A 21,053-nucleotide genomic window follows, 5' to 3' on the forward strand; every position below is an offset into this window, starting at 1 on the left:
ACAGCTTAGCGGATTAGCGCTATTAGCGGTTTAGCGGCTTAGAAAAAGGGGGGGGGAACCCGCAGGAACTCGCAAGACATTTTCGTCTTGCGAAGCAAGCCCATAGGAAATTCGTTTTGCGAAGCACCTCCAAAACGGAAAACTCTTTCGTCTAGCGGGTTTTCCGTCTTGCGAGGCATTCGTCTTGCGGGGCACCACTGTACACATCTAGTCAAATGAAGCCAATTGCTAAATGCTTGCTCTGAGATCTGCGTAACTGATGGTCAAGAGGTCACTTTAGGGAAGGGAGAGAGAGAGACTCACACCTCAAGTCAAATATTGGGCTTTCAGGGGGTCGTATGAGAGAGCCAAAAGCATCAGGCCACACACAGAGATGATGTTTAAAAATAATAATAACACCCACAGTTTCTACACATCATAAAGCAGGGAGGAGGGAACATCTGTGGCCGACCCAGATGTTGCTAGAACTCCATCTCCCATCATCCTCACCCCTGACCATTGGAGAGGGGCTGATGGGAGCTGGGAGCCCAGCCAGTTCCCCCCATCCCTGCCCCAAATCGTTCTGCATCCCAGCTGCTCCCATCTTACCTGGGCAGGTGAGGGTGCTTTTTACTGGCTGGTCTGTTGTAAAGGAGGGGAAGACAGAAATTGACACCAAAGACAGGGGTTGGCAGAGAGACCAGGCAAGGCCAGAGGAGAGCATGAGGGAAACAGAGAGAGAGAAAGAAAGGAGATGTAGACATGAAAAGGCCGCAACAACCACAAAACACAGCAGCTTCCAGGACTCCAGGCTCAAAGGCCCCAATCCCTTTGCTTTAAGGAAAAGCTCCTTTTCCAGCCTGGGGGCCACATTTCTTTCTGGGCAATCTTCCAAGGGCCATACGGCAGCAGTGGGAAGGGCCAGAGGCATAGCAATGCATTTAAATTGTACCTGTGTGGAGCAGCCTATTTTCTACACACACTCACAACCACACTCCATCCAGGCCAGCAAGAAGCATTAGGAGAGCTCAAGGTCACAATTCAGGCGAGGCAAAACACCCAAGGAGGGCGCAAGTCAGGGATAGTCAGAGGCATGGCCTAGGAAGAGTCTTGAGGGCCAGAGAGAGAGTGCCAAGGGCCACAAATGCCCCTCCAAGCCCTGCTCTAAGGGAAATGCTCCCTTTACAAAGGAATTAACCAACTGCAGTGGTATCTTGGTTTACGAACTTAATCCATTCTGGAAGTCCGTTCTTAAACCAAAGCGTTCTTAAACCAAGGCGTGCTTTCCCATAGCAGCAGGAAACTCAATTTACAAATGGAACACACTCAACAGGAAGCGAAATGTTCTTATTCCAAGGCAAAGTTCACAAACCAAAACACCTTCTTCTGTGTTTGCAGTGTTCTCAATCCAAGTTGCTTGTAAAATAAACTGTTCTTAAACCAAGGTACCACTGTATTTAAAACCAGACTGACAGCCAAAATGCCTCTGAACATGTGCAGGTTCCTTGTTTACACTTCTCTCTCTCACTCTTACACACACACACACCCCTTACTGTTTCCCGACACTCAATTAACACAACATACAGTTAGGCCCCTGCAAAACCAAGATCCGCAGCTGTTGTTTATTCCAGTACTGAAGTAACCACACATGTCTACGGTGCAAAGATTTGGGGGGGGGGGTGTTTAAGGCAGCTCAACACACCATTTTTCTAATTGCTACTTCTGTCCACTGGGCAAGATCTCTGCAAGATCAGGCATGAACTGCTGCAAAGCAGCTCAGTTTCACATTCTCCTGCACTGCAGAAAAAAGGAACCATGCATTGGGCTGCATCTCGAACGCTGGCTGGTAGCAGGGAGTGGTGGTGATGGGAGTTGTGGTCCGAAGCATCTGGAGGGCGCCAGGCTGGAGAAGCCAAGGGCCACCACACACAGCAACCATCAAACACAGCGCAGGAAGAAAGCCTGGTCACAGTGATTCGGGAGAACTTAAGATAAGCGCTCGTGGATCAGGCCAAAGGGGGCAAATCTAGTCCAGCATCCTCTTCTCACAGTGGCCAACAACCAGGTGACTATAGGAAGCCCACAAACAGGACTCGGGCACCAAAGCACTCTCTGCTCCTGCAGTTTCCAGCAACTGCTATGCAGAAGCATTTCTGCCTCAGCCATAGTGGCTTGTAATAAGTTGTTGTTGTTGTTGTTGTTGTTGTTGTTGTTGTTGTTATTGTTATTATTAATTTGTACCCAGCCACTCTGGGTGGCTTCCAACAAAGCTTAAAAATACAGTGGTACCTCTGGATGTGAACAGGATCCGTTCCAGAGCCCTGTTTGCATCCAGAGCAGAATGCAACCCGCGTCTGCGCAGGTCGCCATTCGCTGCTTCTGCACATGATGTCATTTTGAGCATCTGCACATGTGCGAGCGGTGAAACCCGGAAGTAACATGTTCCATTACCTCTGGATCGCTGCAGAGCGCAACCCAAAAACGCTCAGCCTGAAGCAACTTCAACCCGAGGTCTGACTGCACATCAATGTAGCCACTGATAGCCTTCTCCTCATCCATGAATTTGCCCAATCCTCTTTTCACGCCACCCATCAGGAGGGAGTTCCATCGTTTATAACTGTGTGCTGCACAGAGAAGGACTTTCTTTTATCTGTTCTGAACCTACCAACATTCAGCTTGGCTGGTCTGCAGGTCAAAACTGGCGCAGCTATACACCCACCTTCAGCCCCAGAGCTTACTGGGGCCTGCAAGTCCAGAACACCTGGAGGGCACTGGGTTGGGTAAGGCTAGTCTCCAGCAACAAAGGCAGCAACGACCAGCAACCTAAAAACCTCTCTTTGGGTCTGCTCTGGTGGCACAGGAAACGGAATGGGTCCCTTTGCCCAAAACGCCAAGGGGCTGCCAGCCTGGGTTGGCTCTGAGATCTGGGCACAAGAGACTTTGACAGAAGCAGGAGAGGGTTTTTTGCAAAGTCTTCCAGCAATCTGTGGTTTGAGCCTGGAGGCCAGGAATTCCTGGTTTTGCTAGGGTGGGCTTGACCCCAGCTTGCTGTGTGGCCTTTGCAGGGGGTGGAGGAGGAAGGGGAAAGTACCTTTGCTCTTATGGGGGGGGCAGCAACAACACCCCCTCCCAACAAGCACCCTTACCCATCACCTCTTGTGAAAATGGGAGATAAAGGTAGGCATTATTTCCTGATCTCAGAAGGATAATAATTACCATCTGGAGAGAGAGATCGCCACCTGAGAAACGAGCTCCAGTATAAACACAGCCTGGGTAATTCCAAGGCTTCCACAAGCCTCTCCACAAAAAAAAATAATTATTATGATATGTAAATGAGCACAAACGGGAGCTTATTTGGGAAAACACAGCGTGGTGGGGAGACAAGGCTGGCAAATGCTGGATCAGCAGATGCAAGCAGAAGCAGAAGCAAAAAATAAGGGTGTGTGGAAACCCATGCCAAAAAAAAAGAGAAATTAGCAGGGTTTGAGAATCCCCTCCACAAAAGGACGGAGAACCAAATCAGAGCAAAAACGGCAACATCCAAACAACCAATAAGGGTCTGTGTGTGTAGGAGAGAGAGTCAAATCTCCCTCACACACACAAACCCATGCCCCACCCCAAGGAAAGAGGCGCTCAGACCTCTTGCTTCAGCAAGCACATTTGCACAACACGGAATGTCTTTCCGAAACCACAATTACAGGCATGGAAGGAGGCGAAGGAAGGTAATTACATCCTCGTTCCATCAGATCAGTGCTCCCTTTGGACCACCTCCACACACAAACACACACACTTCCCCCGTTTTCTTCTTCTGCGTTTTGTTTTCCAAGTCTGCCTCTGCTGAGAGGATCAGGCCACGAGCCACAGCGCTGCCATTTCCACTGGCTTCCCAGCTGGCAAAGATTCGCTACCAACCCGGCCCTCTGCCACCTCCGCAGAGCATAGCTGTCAACTTACAGATTTGAAAATAGGGGACCGGCAGCCTCGAAAATAAGGGATCAGCAGCCAAAATAAGGGATTTTCTGGGCACAGGTATGTTCAGCTTCTGAACTCCTCTGAGCCAAAGGCAGAAAGCCCAGCCAGCAGCCAAACGAATAAGGGACAGCAGCGGGACATGGCGCTGGGATAAGGGACTGTCCCGCCAAATAAGGGACGCTTGACAGCTATGCCGCAGAGCGCTGGTGCTCACAGCCCTTCCAGAAAGACTGATGGCCTTAATAAAGGCATTGTCCTAAATATGAAATTACCAATCTGAAGCCCCTTTTGGGCAGGGACCTGCCCTCCCATACTTCACACATTGCATGAAAGCAGGAGCTACCTAATGGTGATGATGATGAAGATTTTGTTCCGTCTTTTCACTTCACCTCCTCCTCTAGGCATGCCCTGTATGTTTCCTTGACACCAAAGAGGCAGCTGTCAAAACTGGCCCACAAAGACAGGGGGGGGGGAATGGAGCCTCCAGCTGCAGGGGCAGTGTGCTGCAGAGAACCTGGAGGAAGGCCAGTGATCAGAAACAGGGCGCTGCCATCAGGCACAGCAGGACTACAGACCTGTGAAGGAAGGCCAGAGGCTCAACAGAGCCTGAAATTGAGTTGAGGGTCTGCTAATGGCCATTAGTCGCTGCCCCCTCCCCCAATAGAGAGACCCTCCTCCAGCCTGTTCCCACAGAGCCTGGCTCGCTTTCGGTGGCAGCCCCAATCAAGGCGAGTATTTTGTAGCAAGCCCTATTTCCAAATTACCCACACCAAAAAACAAAAACAAAAAGGTGTGCTCTGATTGGTTGGTTGGTTGGTTGGTTGGTTGATTTACCTACAGCTTTTTAAAATCCTGCTCTGTGAAAAAGACAGGGGTCCCAAGGACAGTTTGCAAATACTAGTAGCTGGGCAGTCCGTGCCCACAGCAGGCTAACAAATCTAAAAACACACAACACAAAAGGAAAAGAGATTGGGGAGGGAAGAGGGGAAAAAGCCAACTTGGGGATTCATTCTTAGCTCTTGGAGTGACCAGCCAGAATGGAAACTCTGCTGAGTTCAACTGGAAATGAGTGAAGGTGCAGGTTAAAGGTAAAGGTAAAGGGACCCCTGACCGTTTGGTCCAGTCGTGGACGACTCTGGGGTTGCGGCGCTCATCTCGCTTTATTGGCCGAGGGAGCCAGCATACAGCTTCCGGGTCATGTGGCCAGCAGGACTAAGCCGCTTCTGGCGAACCAGAGCAGCACACGGAAACGCCGTTTACCTTCCCGCCGGAGTGGTACCTACTTATCTACTTGCACTTTGACGTGCTTTCGAACTGCTAGGTTGGCAGGAGCAACGGGAGCTCACTCTGTCACGGGGATTCGAACTGCTGACCTTCTGATCGGCAAGTCCTAGGCTCTGTGGTTTAACCCACAGCACCACCAGCGTCCCTGAAGGTGCAGGGAGCAGGGATAAAACTGGCAGATTAAAACCAGCCCAGGTAATGCAACTGGCTGGTCGCCTTTCTCAGGTGTGCATCCCCTCACCCCACCTCACCCAGTCCTCAATTCTCTTGCATTTCCACCCAGGGAGACGTGTCAGGACGGGGGTTGGGAAAATAGGGAAGGACCCAAAGTTGTCTCCAAGGGGCAGGCAGAAATAGAAATAGAAAGAGAAAGAAAGATAGACTCTCTAGCTGATTTGAAGCCAAGAGGAAAAAAGTACGAAGCAGCCACTGGCACCTCCTGGAAGATATGGCATTAAAAGTTATACGTATGCATGTATGTATTAGAGAAGGCTAATAAAGCGTTGCCATCTCAGAAGCCGGAGTGGAACAAAATGCTGCAATTAGGAGATTATAAGGGGGGCGGGAGGCAGGATCAAGTCCTCAAAGTGGGTCAACTCGGGGAAAAAGAGAGAGAGAGAGAGATTGATTTGCAAGTGTAATCTTCCAGCTCACCACACAGAACTCTTGCCTCACAGAAGGGAAAAAGGAGAAAAAGAGAAAGAGAGAGAGAGAGAGAGAGAGAGAGAGAGAGAGAGAGAGAGAGAGAGAGACACGAGCGCAATTTCTCTAACTAACTGGGGTTGCCTCGCCAGCAGAAATAGACCAGCCTGTCAATCTCCCGACCAGGAGGAGGGTCTTACAAGGCTATTAATAGGGTTTTAAACACACAGACACGCGCACCTACCTCTGAGCTCCTAATAGTCTAATCTTGTAAACAAAATTAGCTAAAACTGGCTGCTTTAGGGCTGAGAAGAGTTTGGAGACTACCAGAGACACGAAGAATGTCAGAAGAGCCTGGCTGCTGTTGGATCAGTCCAAGAGCCCGTCTAGTCGAGCCTCCTGTCCTCACAGTGGCCGACCAGATGTCCCAACGGGAATGGGCAGGACGCAAGCACAACAGCAGCACTCTCCACATTTCTGCCATACTTTCTGATGACAAAACCAACCATTTCTATGCATGCATCCCCAGACAGGTGGAAGCTGGGTTGAAGAAAGCAGGGAGAGAGGGAGCTGCCTTTTCCAGAGTTACAGTTCTGGGTCTGTCTAGCTCAGTGGCCTGCAAAGGCTCTGGGAATATCCAGAGCCCCTTTTAATACAGCGGACGCTCGGGTTGCGAACGTGATCCGTGCGGGATGCACGCTCGCAACCTGCAGCGGCATGTCTGTGTACGCGCAGGTTGCGATTCGGCGCTTCTATGCATGTGCAAAGTGCAATTTAGCGCTTCTGCGCATGCGCAACCGCCGAAGTAACCCATTCCAGTACTTCCGGGTTTCAGCGGGTCCGTAACCCAAAAAAACGCAACCTGAAGAGTCTGTAACCCGAGGTATAACCGTACTGTTTTAAGTTGCTGGCCATCAACACAATTCACGGAAGCAAATGCCAGTTTTAACTGTGTGCTCTAGGATGCATTTCACAGTTGCAACGACATAAGAGCAGCCTGGATACTGGATCAGGCCAGTGGCCAATCCAGTCCAGTATCCTCGTCCCACAGTGGCAAACTGTGAGCCCCTTTTGGAAAGCCCTCTAGCAGGAACTGAACGCAAGAGGAAACACCTGGTGGTTCCAGCATCTGGTATGCAGAAGCACCACAGAGAGGATGGACACTGTGGCTAGTAGCCATCTACAGTCATCTCCTCCGTGAATTTGCCTAGTCTTCTTTTAAAGAAAGCCTGTGGCAGCAGTGTTAGAAATTCACATATACAAGCCAGGCGCCAAACGGCTCCTTAAACTCGGGTTGCAGTTGCCGAAACAGAACGCCTAGCTTCCATTTTGGGGCCAGACAGCTCGGAAGTCGTCTTTTTCTATAGGACTTTTTGGTCCCTGAAATTCATTCTGATGGAGCAGATAGAATATATCACGAATAGAATTCTATAGGATGTGCTGCTAGTGTGCGAAAATGTTCCAGGTCCAAGGCTCCCCAGGCATGCACTTCCAGACTGTGGAAGCGTCAGGTGGCATCCTGGCATCTTCACTTGGTTGCAAGTGGCCGATAAAGGTAAAGGGACCCCTGACCATTAGGTCCAGTCGCGGACGACTCTGGGGTTGCGGTGCTCATCTCGCTTTACTGGCCAAGGGAGCCGGGGTACAGCTTCCGGGTCATGTGGCCAGCATGACTAAGCCGCTTCTGGCAAACTAGAGCAGCGCACGGAAATGCCATTTACCTTCCCGCCAGAGCGGTACCCATTTATCTACTTGCACTTGCTTATGAACTGCTAGGTGGGCAGGAGCTGGGACCGAGCAACAGGAGCTCACCCCGTGGCAGGGATTCACACTGCTGACCTTCTGACCGGCAAGCCCAAGAAGCTCAGTGGTTTAGACCACAGCGCCACCCACAAAATGCGCCTGGCAAATGTCAAACGCTGTGTGGGAGTGGGAGGTGCGGAGTGGGGAAGGTGCTTGTGTGGTGCTATGGGGCCACCACTGGAAATAAAGACAATATGGTGAGGAAAGCGGAGATGCTGGTCAGAGAACGTCACTGAACTCTCGCTTGCTTGGGTGGAGGGCAGAGAGGGGTGTGTGAAGGAAATAGCATACAGTACACAAAGAGGTATGGAATCGGTGGTCCCACGCACTTTGCCTCTGGCTCCACCCGCCACGGTCCTGTGTGGCCCCCCCCACCACCAAAGGAACATGGCCCTGGGGCTGCAAAACGGATCCCTATTAGAATATTATTGCCCAGGCGACGGAGAGGGTTCCTCCATGTGTGCATGGGGCAATGGATAGAAAGAGGACTATTTCCCCCTGAGGCCTCGGCCAGCAACCGAGAAAGGGAAGCCGCCATAGCAGCCAAGAAGCTTCTGTCCAACTCGGCTTGACATTCAGAGAGATAAAGCCGCCCCCTTCAGCACCACTGCCCTTGTCCAGACAGTTAATCTGATTTCCTGTGCGGAATGGACGTGGGCTGATTCTGCTGTGGCGGAGGCTGCTGCTTCCTGGGAAGGTTTAACTCCTGCAAGGGCAGAGAGAGCCTCAGCCCAATCGCTTGCTGTCCATCATCTGAGGGAGACTGGAGGAAGGAGGGGGGCCCCTCCTCCTCCTCCATCATCATCCTACTGGCAGATTAAGCACCCATCGGCCACACATGGAGGGGATTCCGCCACCCCCTCGGTTGGAGAGCCTCTCTAAACCCCACACCAAGTTACCGCAACTTTTAAACAGACAAGAGAGACAGCTGTTTATTTCTCCTTCCACACGGGGACACACTTTCTTGTTTTACAAAGAGTGCAGAACTGATCCCAGGGGCTGCTCTCCTACGGATGACTATAAAGGAGCCACTTTGCACATTAGACAATAATTAGCTAATTCTAGCCGCTCATTATCAGGGAAAGACAAACTCCTGACCAGTCGCCTAATGTTATGATGCTAAATTATCCTGTTGTTTTTTTTAAGGCATCAAGCCTTCCCAAATCTGGTGACTTCCAGTTGTTGTTGCTGGACTCCCAACTCCCATCCTCCTCCTCCTCCTCCCTGACCCCCTGCTCCAGCTGTCTGGGACTGATGGGATTTGGAGTCCCGCAACATCTGGAGGACTCCATGTGGGCTACCTGCCCCCCGAATCAAACGGCTGCAACTCCAGCCATGTCAATTTCAACCTGGTGGTCCCCAGATGTTGCAAGCCATGCTGGCTGCTTGGGACAAGTGCAACTTGCAGTCCAGCAACATCTGGAGGGCTAAAGATGTTCTCCTTGCTCCCCGAAGAAAAGAAACATCTGCAATTGCCACGCCTCAGCACAAACCCTATCCGTGCAACCTTACAAGTGTGGTTTGTGGAGACCTGGGACCTTGCTTTCACCTCTTAAGCTGGTAAGATGCACATCAGGTTATGCAAATATACACAACGCTCAGGTCACAATTCTATAGCCACTAAACTGGGAATGAGTGCCACTGAATTTAATGGGGCTCACTTTTGAACCAATCTATTTCAGACTGCATACTTACAAGACATGGGGGACAGGGATATAATGCAGATATATGGTATTTAGATAGATGCCTACTTGCTATCATGTGAATACTGGTTCATATAGTATTTTCAATTGTTATCATTCACTGCTGCTGTTTGTTTGTTGATGTCTTACATGGCCTTTCCCATGAGGTCCCAGCACAAGCTACAACTACATAAAAATCACAGAATTATAGAGTTGGAAGGGACCTCTGGTGGCCATCTAGTCCAGCCCCCTGCAAGGCAGGAATCTCAACTGAAGCATCCATGACAGATGGCCGTCCAACTTCTGCTTAAAAACCTCCAAGGAAGGAGAGCCCACCACCTCCAGAGGGAGACCATTCCACTGTCAAACAGTTCTTACTGTCGGAAGTTCTTCCTGATGTTTAGTCAGAATCTCCTTTCTCCATCGGTTCGGGTCCTGCCCTCCAGAGCAGGAGAAAACAAGCTTGCTCCATCTTCCATGGGACAGCCTTTAAGATATCTGAAGGTGGCTACCATATCTCCTCTCAGTCTCCTTTTTCCCAGGCTGAGCATACCCAACTCCTCCAACCATTCCTCATGAGGCTTGGTTTCCAGATCCTTGATCATCTTTGTCCCCCTCCTCTGCAAACATTCCAGCTTGTTAATATCCTTCTTAAATTGCAGGGCACAGAAGTGGACATGGAACTCCAGGCGTGGTCTGACCAAGGCAGAACAGGGTGGCCCTATTCCTCCCCTTGATCTGGACACTAGACTTCTGCTGATGCAGCCTGGAATTGCATTAGCTTTTATTTGCTGTTGACTCATGTTAAGCTTGTGGTCCACAAACACTCCTAGACCCTTTTCACATGTAAGCCAGGTGTCCCCATTTGTGCAGCTGGTTATTCCAGATGAAGTGTAGACTCTTACATTTGTCCCTACTGAAATCCATTTTGTTAGTTTGGGCCATGTTCTTCTATCTGTTAAGGTCAATTTGAATCCCAATTCTGTCTTATGTGGCGTTAGCTACCCCTCCTAGTTTTGCGTCATCTGCAAATGTGATGAGCATCCCCTCAATTCCTTCATCATTTATAAAGACACTGAACAACAATGGGCCCAGGACAGAACCCTGCAGAACATTTTTCCAGGATAACAATGAGCCATTAATGAGCACTCTTTGGGTTTGGGTCCGTCAACCAGCTACAAATCCACCTAACAGTTACCTCCCCCAGCCCACATTTTACTAGCTTCTCCGCAAGAATATTATGGAGGACTTTAACCTTACTGAAATCAAGATACACTACGTCCACAGCATTCCCCTTATCCACCAAGCTTGTAACTCTATCAAAAACAGGAATGAGATTCGTCTGGCATGACTTGTTGATGAGAAACCCATTCTGGGTCTTAGTAATCACAGCATCCTTTTCTAAGTGCTCCTAGACAGTAACTGTTGAATTATCTGTTTTAGGACCTTTCCTGAGATTGATGTCTAGCTCACCAGTTGGTAGTTACCATATTTTTCGCTCTATAGGACGCACCCGACCATAGGACACACCTTGTTTTAGAGGGGGAGAACAAGAAAAAAAAATTCTCCCCTTCTCTGCACAGCGCCCCTTCAGCGAAGCGGCAGGAGAAACAGAGGCTTCAGGCAGCTATCGCTGAAGCCAAGGAGCCTGCATTCGCTCCATAAGACACACACACATTTCCCCTTAATTTTTGGAGGGGAAAATGTGTGTCTTATAAAGCGAAAAATACGGTACCTGGGTGTTCTCCCCCCCCCCCTTTTGAAGATGGGAACAATATTTGCCTACCTCCAGTCTGCAGGAACCTGACCTGTTCTCCAAAAATTCTCAAAGATTATAGACGAAGGCTCTGAGATTACACCCGCAACCTCCTTTAGATTAAAATCAGTGAAAATGCTTAAAATATCAGAAGAATAGGGTGGGTCAAAGGCCAGGGTAAAAAAGAACATTATGTTATTATTACAACGGAATAGTACAAAATGCTGCAGCAGGACTGCTGGCAGGAGGAGTCAGGAGTCTGCCAGGGGATGGATGACTCCACCTCTGCTCAAAGATCTGCAGTCACCGATGATTCGTTACCGATATATATTTTTCCCAACAAGTGGTTTAGTAAATGCTCTAAATGGAAATGAACGAATGATTTCATTTCTATACCCCTCTATAAAGAAAAAAATCTCAAAAGTGGTTTACAACTCATTAAAACATGAAACATGAAACAATCCAGAATATAACAAAGTCAAGTACATTTTGCTTTCCCCATATTTATTTATTTACCTACTTACTTTATATAGCTGCCCGTAGCAGAAGTACTGCAGGAAGCCAGTGTGGTGAGGTAGTTAAGAGTGCAGGACCAGGACCTGGGAGATGACAGTCCAAGTCCCCTCTCATGAAATATTATTACTATTATTATTATTTCACTGTAAAAAAAAAAAAATGCCACCTAGACATTCTGTATGGCAACCGTAACCCAGGTTTAAGGTGCCGTTTGGTGATTAGCTTCTATGTCTCTGTTCTAACACTGCTTACTCTAGAGGAAACATCTCCATCTAAGGCCCAAGACTGGGCTGATGAGAGCAAGAGGTATCTGGTGTTTCCAGTCTCAAAGACAGAGCAAGGATTTTGGCCAGGGTTAAGGAGGGTGGCGCTGTGGGTCAAACCACAGAGCCTAGGGCTTGCTGATCAGAAGGTCGGTGGTTTGAATCCCCGCAACAGGGAAAGCTCCCGTTGCTCAGTCCCTGCTCCTGCCCACCTAGTAGTTCGAAAGCACATCGAAGTGCAAGTAGATAAATAAGTATCGCTCTGACAGGAAGGTAAACGGCGTTTCCGTGCGCTGCTCTGGTTCACCAGAAGTGGCTTAGTGCTGCTGGCCACATGACCAGGAAGCTGTACGCTGAGTCGGCCACGACTGGACCTAACGGTCAGGGGTCCCTTTACCTTTAAGGAGGGCCACATATACTAATTAAGTAAGTGGCTCCTCCACTCCCCCCCAAAAAAACCGCACACCCACAGGATTCTTCTAGTTGCTGGAAACCAAAGGCAGACAGCTCTTGTGCATGAAAGATTCCCACAGGCATCTTATTGGCCACAGGATGCTGGACGAGATGGGCCCCATTTAGCCTGATGAAGTAGACTCTGCTTATGTTCTTATGAACATAAAGGTAAAGGGACCCCTGACCATTAGGTCCAGTCGTGGCCGACTCTGGGGTTTCAGCGCTCATCTCGCTTTACTGGCCGAGGGAGCCGGCGTACAGCTTCCGGATCATGTGGCCAGCATGACTAAGCTGCTTCAGGCGAACCAGAGCAGCGCACGGAAACGCCGTTTACCTTCCCGCCAGAGTGGTACCTATTTATCTACTTGCACTTTGACGTGCTTTCGAACTGCTAGGTGGGCAGGACTGAGAAATGGGAGCTCACCCCGTCGCGGAGATTCGAACCGCCAACCTTCTGATCGGCAAGCCCAAGAGGCTCTGTGGTTTAGACCACAGCACCAGGAAGCTGCTTTTTCCAAGTCCCTCAGTCTCAGCATTGTGCACACTGACTGGCACTGGCTCTCCAAGGTTTCAGGCAGGAGTTTTACACAAGACAAGATGCCATTAGGGGCTGAAGCTGAGACCTTCTGGAAGCAAAACAGACGCTCTACCTACCACTGAGTTATGACCCTTTCCCCTGGAGGATAAATACTACTGGAGAATACATAATTGGGATTATCATCCCTCTTCACAGACATGTTAATCCTCAGATCAGCTACCAAAGCAGAAGGGAAGCGCAGGATGCATCCTTCTGCCATTGGTCAAGGACTAGTGGCCCTTGGGAGACTGCGCCCACTGTCTCCCAGGAAAACAGCAAAGGGGAGACCAAGCTAGGCCTCTCCTTCAGCCAGAGAAGGAGTTTGCCTCTCCATTTCATGTGAGAAAAGACATGGACCACTTGTCTTCAGACCATGGAGAAGGAAGCCTGCTGCTCTCATCATGTCCAATGGGATGAGGATTAGTGTATACTGTCCTCGGGTCCAGAATTGGACCATTTCGATCAGATACTCCCTGCCGATGTAGACAGATTCCTCCGAGCTGGAAGGCCCACCACTTGCGCCCTTGCCCCGTGCCCGTCCTGGCTGATTAGAGCGTGTCCAGACGAGGTGCAGACCCCCCCTGGGTGAGATCATCAACCTGTCCCTTGGCACGGGGACATTCCCAGGGGAACTGAAGGAGGCAGTGGTGCGTCTGCTCTTAAAGAAAACATCTCTAGATCCTTTAGATCTAGCCAATTACCGCCTGGTTTTGAATCTTCCGTAACTGGGTAAGGTAATTGAGAGAGCGGTTGCCAAACAGCTTGGTAGGTTTCTGGAGGAAACATCGCCTCTGGATCCGTTTCGGTCCGGCTTTCACCCTGGTTATGGGACCGGTCTGACCCTTATGTTTCCCTCCCCCTTATGGTTTTGATTTATGGGCTACTACTAAAATGAGGCTGCGTTTTAAATTGTATTTTAACCCGTATTTTAATTAACTGTTGTTGTTGTTTTTTGTCCCGTCCCGTCCCCCATTATGTTTTATTGTAATTTTATTGGTGTTAAGCTGCCCTGAGCCTGGTTCTGGCCGGGGTATAAATAAAAATTTATTATTTATTATTATTATTAGAGGTTGTTACATACAATCTGCAATTAGGTACAAACGTTTTACTGTAAGTTTTACAATATTGTTAAATTATGTTGCACACTGATTTGTTACGTTGTGATGAAAAATCAACATACAAATCCTTTTTCAAAATAAAACAAAATTTTTAAAATCTATTATATAGCTGCATGGAACTCCTTCCTCAAACAGACGCATCATGAACGGGTTTAAGGCAAGGTGGGCATCTCAGAGGGTACGTGGCACTGCAAACTGCTTTCTGGCTTTAGGAGAAGTCATAGTACCACGGGTGTAGCCATGGGGGGGGGGGAGGGAGGGGCAGCTGCCCCCCATCAAGTAAATAAACGAAAATACTTAACTGACCAATCGTGTCACAGATAGCTCGGTTCTGCTCCCTCCCCCAAGAGAAGGTCTTGCTGCGTCCACTCTATCTTGCCTTGGTCAGACTCCACCTGAAGTCCTGCGTCCAGTTCTGGGCCCCCCCTGTGTAATGATATTGAGAAGCTGGAGTGTGTGCAGAGGGGGGCGACCAAGATGACCAAGGGTTTGGAAACCAAGCCTGATGAGGAACAGCTGGAGTTGGGTATGCTTAGCCTTAGAAGACCGAGAGAGGACATGACAGCCATCTTCAAATATCGGAAGGGTTGTGAGGTGGAAGATGGGGGCAAACTTGTTTTCTGCTGCTCCAGAGAGAAGGACCCGAAGCAATACATTCAAGATACAAGAAAGACAATAGGAAGAACTTTCTGACAGGAAGAGCAGTTTGACAGTGGAAAGGATGACCTAGGAAGAATGAAATCTCCATCCTTGTAAGTTTTGAAGCAGAGGTTGGGTGTTTACCAGCTCCATCTGGTACGCAGGATGAGACCCCTTCTGCCTGCAGACTGCCTGCCCAGAGTGGTGCATGCTCTGGTTATCTCCTGCTTGGACTACTGCAATGCGCTCTACGTGGGGCTACCTTTGAAGGTGACCCAGAAACTACAACTAATCCAGAATGTGGCAGCCAGACTGGTGACTGGGAGTGGCCACCGAGACCACATAACACCGGTCTTGAAAGACCTACATTGGCTCCCAGTACGTTTCTGAGCGCAATTCAAAGTGTTGGGGCTGACCTTTAAAGCCCTAAACAGCCTTGGTCCAGTATACCTGAAGGAGCGTCTCCACCCCCATTGTTCTACCCAGAAACTGAGGTCCAGGGCTGAGGGCTTTCCAACAGTTCCCTCGCTGCGAGAAGCCAAGTTACAGGGAACCAGGCAGAGGGCCTTCTCGGTGGTGGCACCCGCCCTGTGGAACGCCCTCCCATCAGATGTCAAGGAAATAAACAACTATCTGACTTTTAGAAGACATCTGAAGGCAGCCCTGTTTAGGGAAGCTTTTAATGTTTGATGTATTACTGTATTTTAATATTTGGTTGGAAGCTGCCCAGAGTGGCTGGGGAAGCCCAGCCAGATGGGCGGGGTATAAATAATAAATTATTATTATTATTATTATTATTATTATTATTATTATTATTATATCTGTCAGGGATGCTTTAGCTTCAATTCGTCCATAGCAGACATTTGGACAAGTTGATCCTTAGGGTCCCTTTCAACTCTAGAATTCTATGATTTCTTGCACCGTCCCTTTTGCTGCTGACTTTGCAGCGTTGATGTGACTTAACCACATCTTTTAACGTGACTCACTGCTGTAAAAAAAAAAAACCATGAAAAAGCAGGGTGCAGAATATTTGAAATAGAAGATATGGATCTGCAAACACTTCCGCCTCCCGTTTGCCAACACAGACCAACATCAGGTGGGTGTGGAAGAAGAGCGGAAAGTAGAAGGCAACCCCCCCCAAACCCCCTCGCCCTACTCAGGAAAAAGCCTCCGTGCCTTCCCACTCCCAAGGCATTACGACGTCACAGGCCAGGCGTGGGGAACCTCTGGCCCACAGGTGAAGTTCGGCCCAGATCCTCCCAGTGTCCACCTCTCCCACGCCTGAGGTGAGGTGTGGCTGGATCCATGGGGAACCCAATCGCACAGCAGAAAGGAGGCCTGAAGACCCATCAGATGTCACCGTGACCATCAGTGAACAAGCGGGCAGCCTGGGAGGCCCATCAAACGCGGCCCACGAGGGCTGCCGGTCTGATTAAGATCCCCACCCCACCAAAGGCAAACAGACGTCTACAAAGAAATGTGCTAGTAACGTCACCACCAGTGACCATCAGAGGCACTTTATGCGTCAGAATTACAGTTACAAGAGCATAAGAAGAGCCTGCTGGATCAGGCCAAAGTGGACCCATCCTGTCCAGCCTCCTGTCCTCGGCCCAGTATACCTGAAGGAGCGTCTCCACCCTGGACACCTGGGTCCAGCTCCAAGGGCCTTCTGGCAGTTCCCTCGCTGCGAGAAGCCAAGTTACAGGGAACCAGGCAGAGGGCCTTCTCGGTGGTGGCACCCGCCCTGTGGAACATCCTCCCATCAGATGTCAAGGAAATAAACAACTATCTGACTTTTAGAAGACATCTGAAGGCAGCCCTGTTTAGGGAAGCTTTTAATGTTTAATAGGTTATTGTATTTTAATATTCTGTTGGAAGCCGCCCAGAGTGGCTGGGGAAGCCCAGAGAGATGGGCAGGGTATAAATAATAAGTTATTATAATATTATTATTATAATCAGATGCCCATCATGGGAAGCCCACGAGGAGGACACAAGCCTTCCTTTCCCCTTCAGTTATTCATTTGTGGGGGATCTTTCGGTTATGGTGGCGGGATTTATATACTCATTGTCCTCCTATCCTGATCTTCCTCTTACCAAGATACAGGGAATCCAAGAACCACCTTGAAACACAACGCAACTATCACAAAACAACAGCTAACATTATGACAAATCAATTTGTTAAAAATATTTATCACTAGCTGCTCAAATACGCTTTAATATCCTGAACGTTGACAAAATGGGAGGGGGGAACAACTGAACCTCAGCCGGAAGTGGGTTTCACAAGTGGGGGGGGGGCCTCCACAGAGAAAGCCCTGCCCCACATCACTGGCCTCACTCACGGGAAGGACCTCCACTATAGATCGAGAAGCAACGACAGGAAGGTATTGGGGGAGGCGTCCCAGGAAGTATGTGGGTCCCAGCTCCGATTGCATTTGTACCAACATCTTAAATGAGGCCAGGCAGTTAACTTGCCACAGGCGACAGAGGAGCTTTGCGCAGCTGCATCAGGCCAGTGCTGTCTAGCCCAGCATCCTGCTTCTCACAGGTGTCTCCAGGAAGCCAGGAGGGGGTGAGGGGAAACACCAGACGGGCTTCAGAAGTAGATTGCCCCTGGATGTGGACGTTTCAACACAGCCATCACATTTAGGAGCAACTGATGGACCTGTCTTCTGTGAATCGCCCCCGTTTGTAAACCCAGGCCCATTAATTCCGGCTACTGCTGATGGAATCAGACATTGCTTGGTCGTGGTTCATGGGTTCACATCACCGGCCACACGATGATGTTTAGGGTGGTGACAGCCAGGTTGTTGCAACTCCTCTGGCGCATACATGGGATCACACCAGGGCGCTGATTCGTCAGTGAGGTTTATCACAAAGTGGGCCCTACGTGGGATGTTTGGGCGTTCCAGACTCTCTACCTCCAGGCTGGATAGTTCCCACACTACTGACCTACCTGCCAGGGAATCCTTGTGTATTGTTAAGAATTCTGGGGGGTGCTCTATGGAGCACACTTAGTCCATGCAGAGCCCTGACCACCTGGATCTCAACATAGGTAATGGTAAAGGGACCCCTGACCATTAGGTCCAGTCGGGGCCGACTCTGGGGTTGCGGCGCTCGTCTCGCTTTATTGGCTGAGGGAACTGGCGTACAGCTTCCGGGTCATGTGGCCAGCATGACCAAGCCGCTTCTGGCGAACCAGAGCAGCGCACGGAAACGCCGTTTACCTCCCCGCCAGAGCGGTACCTATTTATCTACTTGCACTTTGACATGCTTTCGAACTGCTAGGTTGGCAGGAGCAGGGACCGAGCAACGGGAGCTCAGCCCATCACGGGGATTCGAACCGCCGACCTTCTGATCGGCAAGTCCTAGGCTCTGTGGAGCGCCACCTGCATCCCATGTGGATCTCAACATAACCCCAAGTGACTCAACAGGGCACCCCAGAACACACTCTGTGCTCAGCTATGGCACCCGCATTATGCAGCAGGAGGTGCCCTCAAGATATTGGAAATACAATTCTCATCGGCCGGTGCTGATGGGAGTTGCAGTCTGGAGGGACACCCCCCCCCCTTGGAATAGCGAGTAGATAGGTCGCAGAAGACAGGCTCTTCTTGATCTGCCCATCTCTAGACACCTCCCAGAATTCCCTGGCACCAAGTTTGAAAACCACCATAACCTCCATGGACCAAACAAACAGAGGAAACTGGAATGCAATGTCGGGTGGCGGGGGACAACTCGAATAAAGTTCAGCTGCTTCAAAGCACTGAAGGATCAACCCAAATGAATCTGCAATGGAGGCAGAGAAAGAGAAAGCCAGGCAGGGCATTCCCCCCTCGGCAGGGCCAAGTCGCATGACCATTGCCAGCATCTTGAGCGAAGGCCAACCCACCAGCCATCTGGGCTCCGGCCATCCTTCCTTCCCCCGCACGGGCTTACGTTCACCCATTCATAAATCGACCAGCAGCCACCGAACCTCAACCACAAGGAAAGGCGACGTTGAGCAAAACCAGCACCACCACTAAACCCACCCACCCCCCAAAAAACCAACCACCATCACCTACCTGTCCAGTGCAGTCTGAGGTGGCCTCATGTTCATGGCTTGCGGTCAAATCCAGCACACCAGGGGGCTCACCCTGGGTCTTTGGCTACCTGGGTGCGGGAGGTGGGGGGCGTCGTTTTCTTCCTGGCGAAAATGATTTCCGCTGCAAATCTTCCTTCCCCCTCCCCAGGAAGAGAGAGACAAGAAGGGAAAAGTGATTTCTCCTCCTGCAGTCAAGAGCCTGGGTTCTGCCAGTCCATCACCTCCCGGGGTTTGTATTCTCCAGGCATTGTCCCCCAGCCCTTGCAGGACCTGATTCTTCTTATTCTTTTTCCTCTTCTTCTTCTTCTTGACGACTCTCCTTTTCAAATTAACTCTCCCACTCTATCTCCCCCCCAAAAAACTTTTTTCAAGGTTATGAACGGGGTCGGAAGAGCCAACTGGAACAGAGGCAGAGATTCCCATCCAAATATTAAAGTCTTAACTGCAAAACACAGATCAAAACATCCTTATAATCCAGTTTTACCAGCTGTTCTTCTGTTTGCAGCGAGAGAGAGACACACACACAACACAGACGGAATAAAATATCGGGCTTTTATGCTGCGGCCTTTTCTCTTTAAGTAGCAAAGAGAGAGAGAGGGAGATGAGACCAACTTATCCTCTGAAATCAGTTGCTTTTCTCTTTCCTGCGCTTCGGTTTCCTCGCTCCTCAGAATCTTGAAAAAAATAAATTAAAAATGTGCAGTGCCAACGTCCAGTTCGATCATTTAAATAAAAAAGGGGGTTCTTAATTATTTCTTGGGGGAAAACACAGGGGATATATATCTATGTATGTATGTATATGTATACATATACACACACATATCCCATAACACAAAGCTGTCGTGCAGAGAGAGGGCAAGACAGAGAGGGGAATAAATTAAGTAAAGAAATACACACACAAGCCCAGAATGTGGCCTGGGGGAGGGGGTGCTGGAAGGGAGGGGAGGGGAGGGAGAGGGGTGGGGAAGGGGAGGTTTGGGGTCCTTGTTGTGAAGAAGCCTCCTTGCAAAAAAAGAAAGGAAAAGGAAAATGTCCTCCGAAGTTGTTTTCTCCTCGCCTCCTCTCTACCTCTCGCCCAGCTTCCCTCGGAAGGGCAGCAGCCTCGTTTTGCAGCTCCTGAGACGCGGCTCCAGAAATGAATGAGCGAAGAAGGGACCCTCCATGGAAGAGGCGGGCGCGTCCCCTTTCCTTTCCTTTCCTCTCCTCCTTCTTCTTTTTCCTCCTTTCTCCTCCTCCTCCTCCTCCTCAGTCCTCTGGATCTTTGCAGGGCAAGAGGAAGGACAAACACATCAGCCCGGAGAGGGGGGGAGGCGGCTGCAAGCAAAGCCCCCTTCTTGCACCAGCCACCATCTCTGCCTCTGCAGCAGCAGCAGCAGCAGCAGCGCCTCCTCTTTTTCCTACCCCTGGAGGGGGAATTCTCCCCCTGCCCTCTCGGTGCAATGGCCTAGAAACACCCCCCCCCCTTTTGCAAGCTCTTCCTGCCTCCCAAGGGCTGTATTCTCACTACCACTACTTTAAAAACAGAGAGAAACCACCTCCCTTTGGCTGCGCTTCCTCCGGCGAGGTTTTTCCTCCCTTTTCTCCCCGGGAAGGCGAGGCCTAGTTGCAGACCTCCGAGCCCCAGCCTTTCCCAGCCCCGCTTCCCCACCCCTCTCGGGAGGAGGCAGCCCTGCCCAGCCCCCCCCAGCCCCCCCCGGCCCTAAACAAGAGGGAGGGGCGGCAGGGAAGGAGGGAAGGAGGAAGGAAGGAAGGAGGGCGCAGGGCGCAAAGGGGAAAGCAAGGGGGGCGCAGCAGCCCGGGCGCAGGCGACCTCTCCTCCCTCCCTGGGCTCCTTGCCTCTCCTTCCTCTTCCTCCTCCTCTTCCTCCTTCTTCTTTTCCTTCCAGCTCAAGGCTGCTTTTGCAAGGGGGGGGGCACGGACGGAAAGGCTCCCCGGCTTAAGCTTCGCCCTCCCTCCGTCTCCTTCCCAGCTAATCCCTCCCCTCTCTGCCTCCTTCTCCTCCTCTCCTGCAGGAGGGATCCTTCTGCAGCAGGTGGGAGGGGGGGAGGAAGAGGAGGAGAGACCCCCCCCCATCATCATCATCATCATCATCCTCATCGTCAATAACAACATGAGGATCAATGCAATGGCTTTTCTGTGCATGCACCGCGGAGCCTGCGGCGCTGCTTTTTGCAAAGCCTTCCATGGATTCTTAATTCGTGGGTTAATGATTAATCCTCAATAGTCCCGGTCTCTTAACTGCATCGTCATTAATGCTATTATTTATTGTGTTAATAGACACAGCTGTCAAC

The 21,053-nt window shown here is 50.2% G+C and overlaps 1 protein-coding gene across 6 annotated transcripts in view; it reads right to left on the minus strand.

Annotated features, from left to right (window-relative positions):
• Positions 1 to 20,828, minus strand: part of ARHGEF11 (Rho guanine nucleotide exchange factor 11) — a 64,073-nt gene extending 43,245 nt beyond the window's left edge. For 3 of the 6 annotated variants that reach the window (XM_079957887.1, XM_079957889.1, XM_079957886.1), the window contains exons 1-2: positions 18,743 to 20,572; positions 18,571 to 18,654 (exon numbers count right to left, since the gene is read on the minus strand). In XM_079957887.1, coding sequence (XP_079814013.1) covers positions 18,571 to 18,654; positions 18,743 to 18,777 — 119 coding nt within the window. In that variant the 5' untranslated portion in view covers positions 18,778 to 20,572. Of the gene's footprint in view, positions 1 to 588; positions 622 to 18,570; positions 18,655 to 18,742; positions 20,573 to 20,598 lie in introns of those variants that run through there. The other 3 variants (XM_079957885.1, XM_079957888.1, XM_079957890.1) reach the window with 3 other exon arrangements.
• Between the last annotated feature and the right edge of the window lie 225 nt (positions 20,829 to 21,053).

Source organism: Podarcis cretensis, assembly GCF_951804945.1.
Source record: "Podarcis cretensis genome assembly, chromosome: 16".
NCBI classification, from domain to species: Eukaryota; Metazoa; Chordata; class Lepidosauria; order Squamata; family Lacertidae; genus Podarcis; species Podarcis cretensis.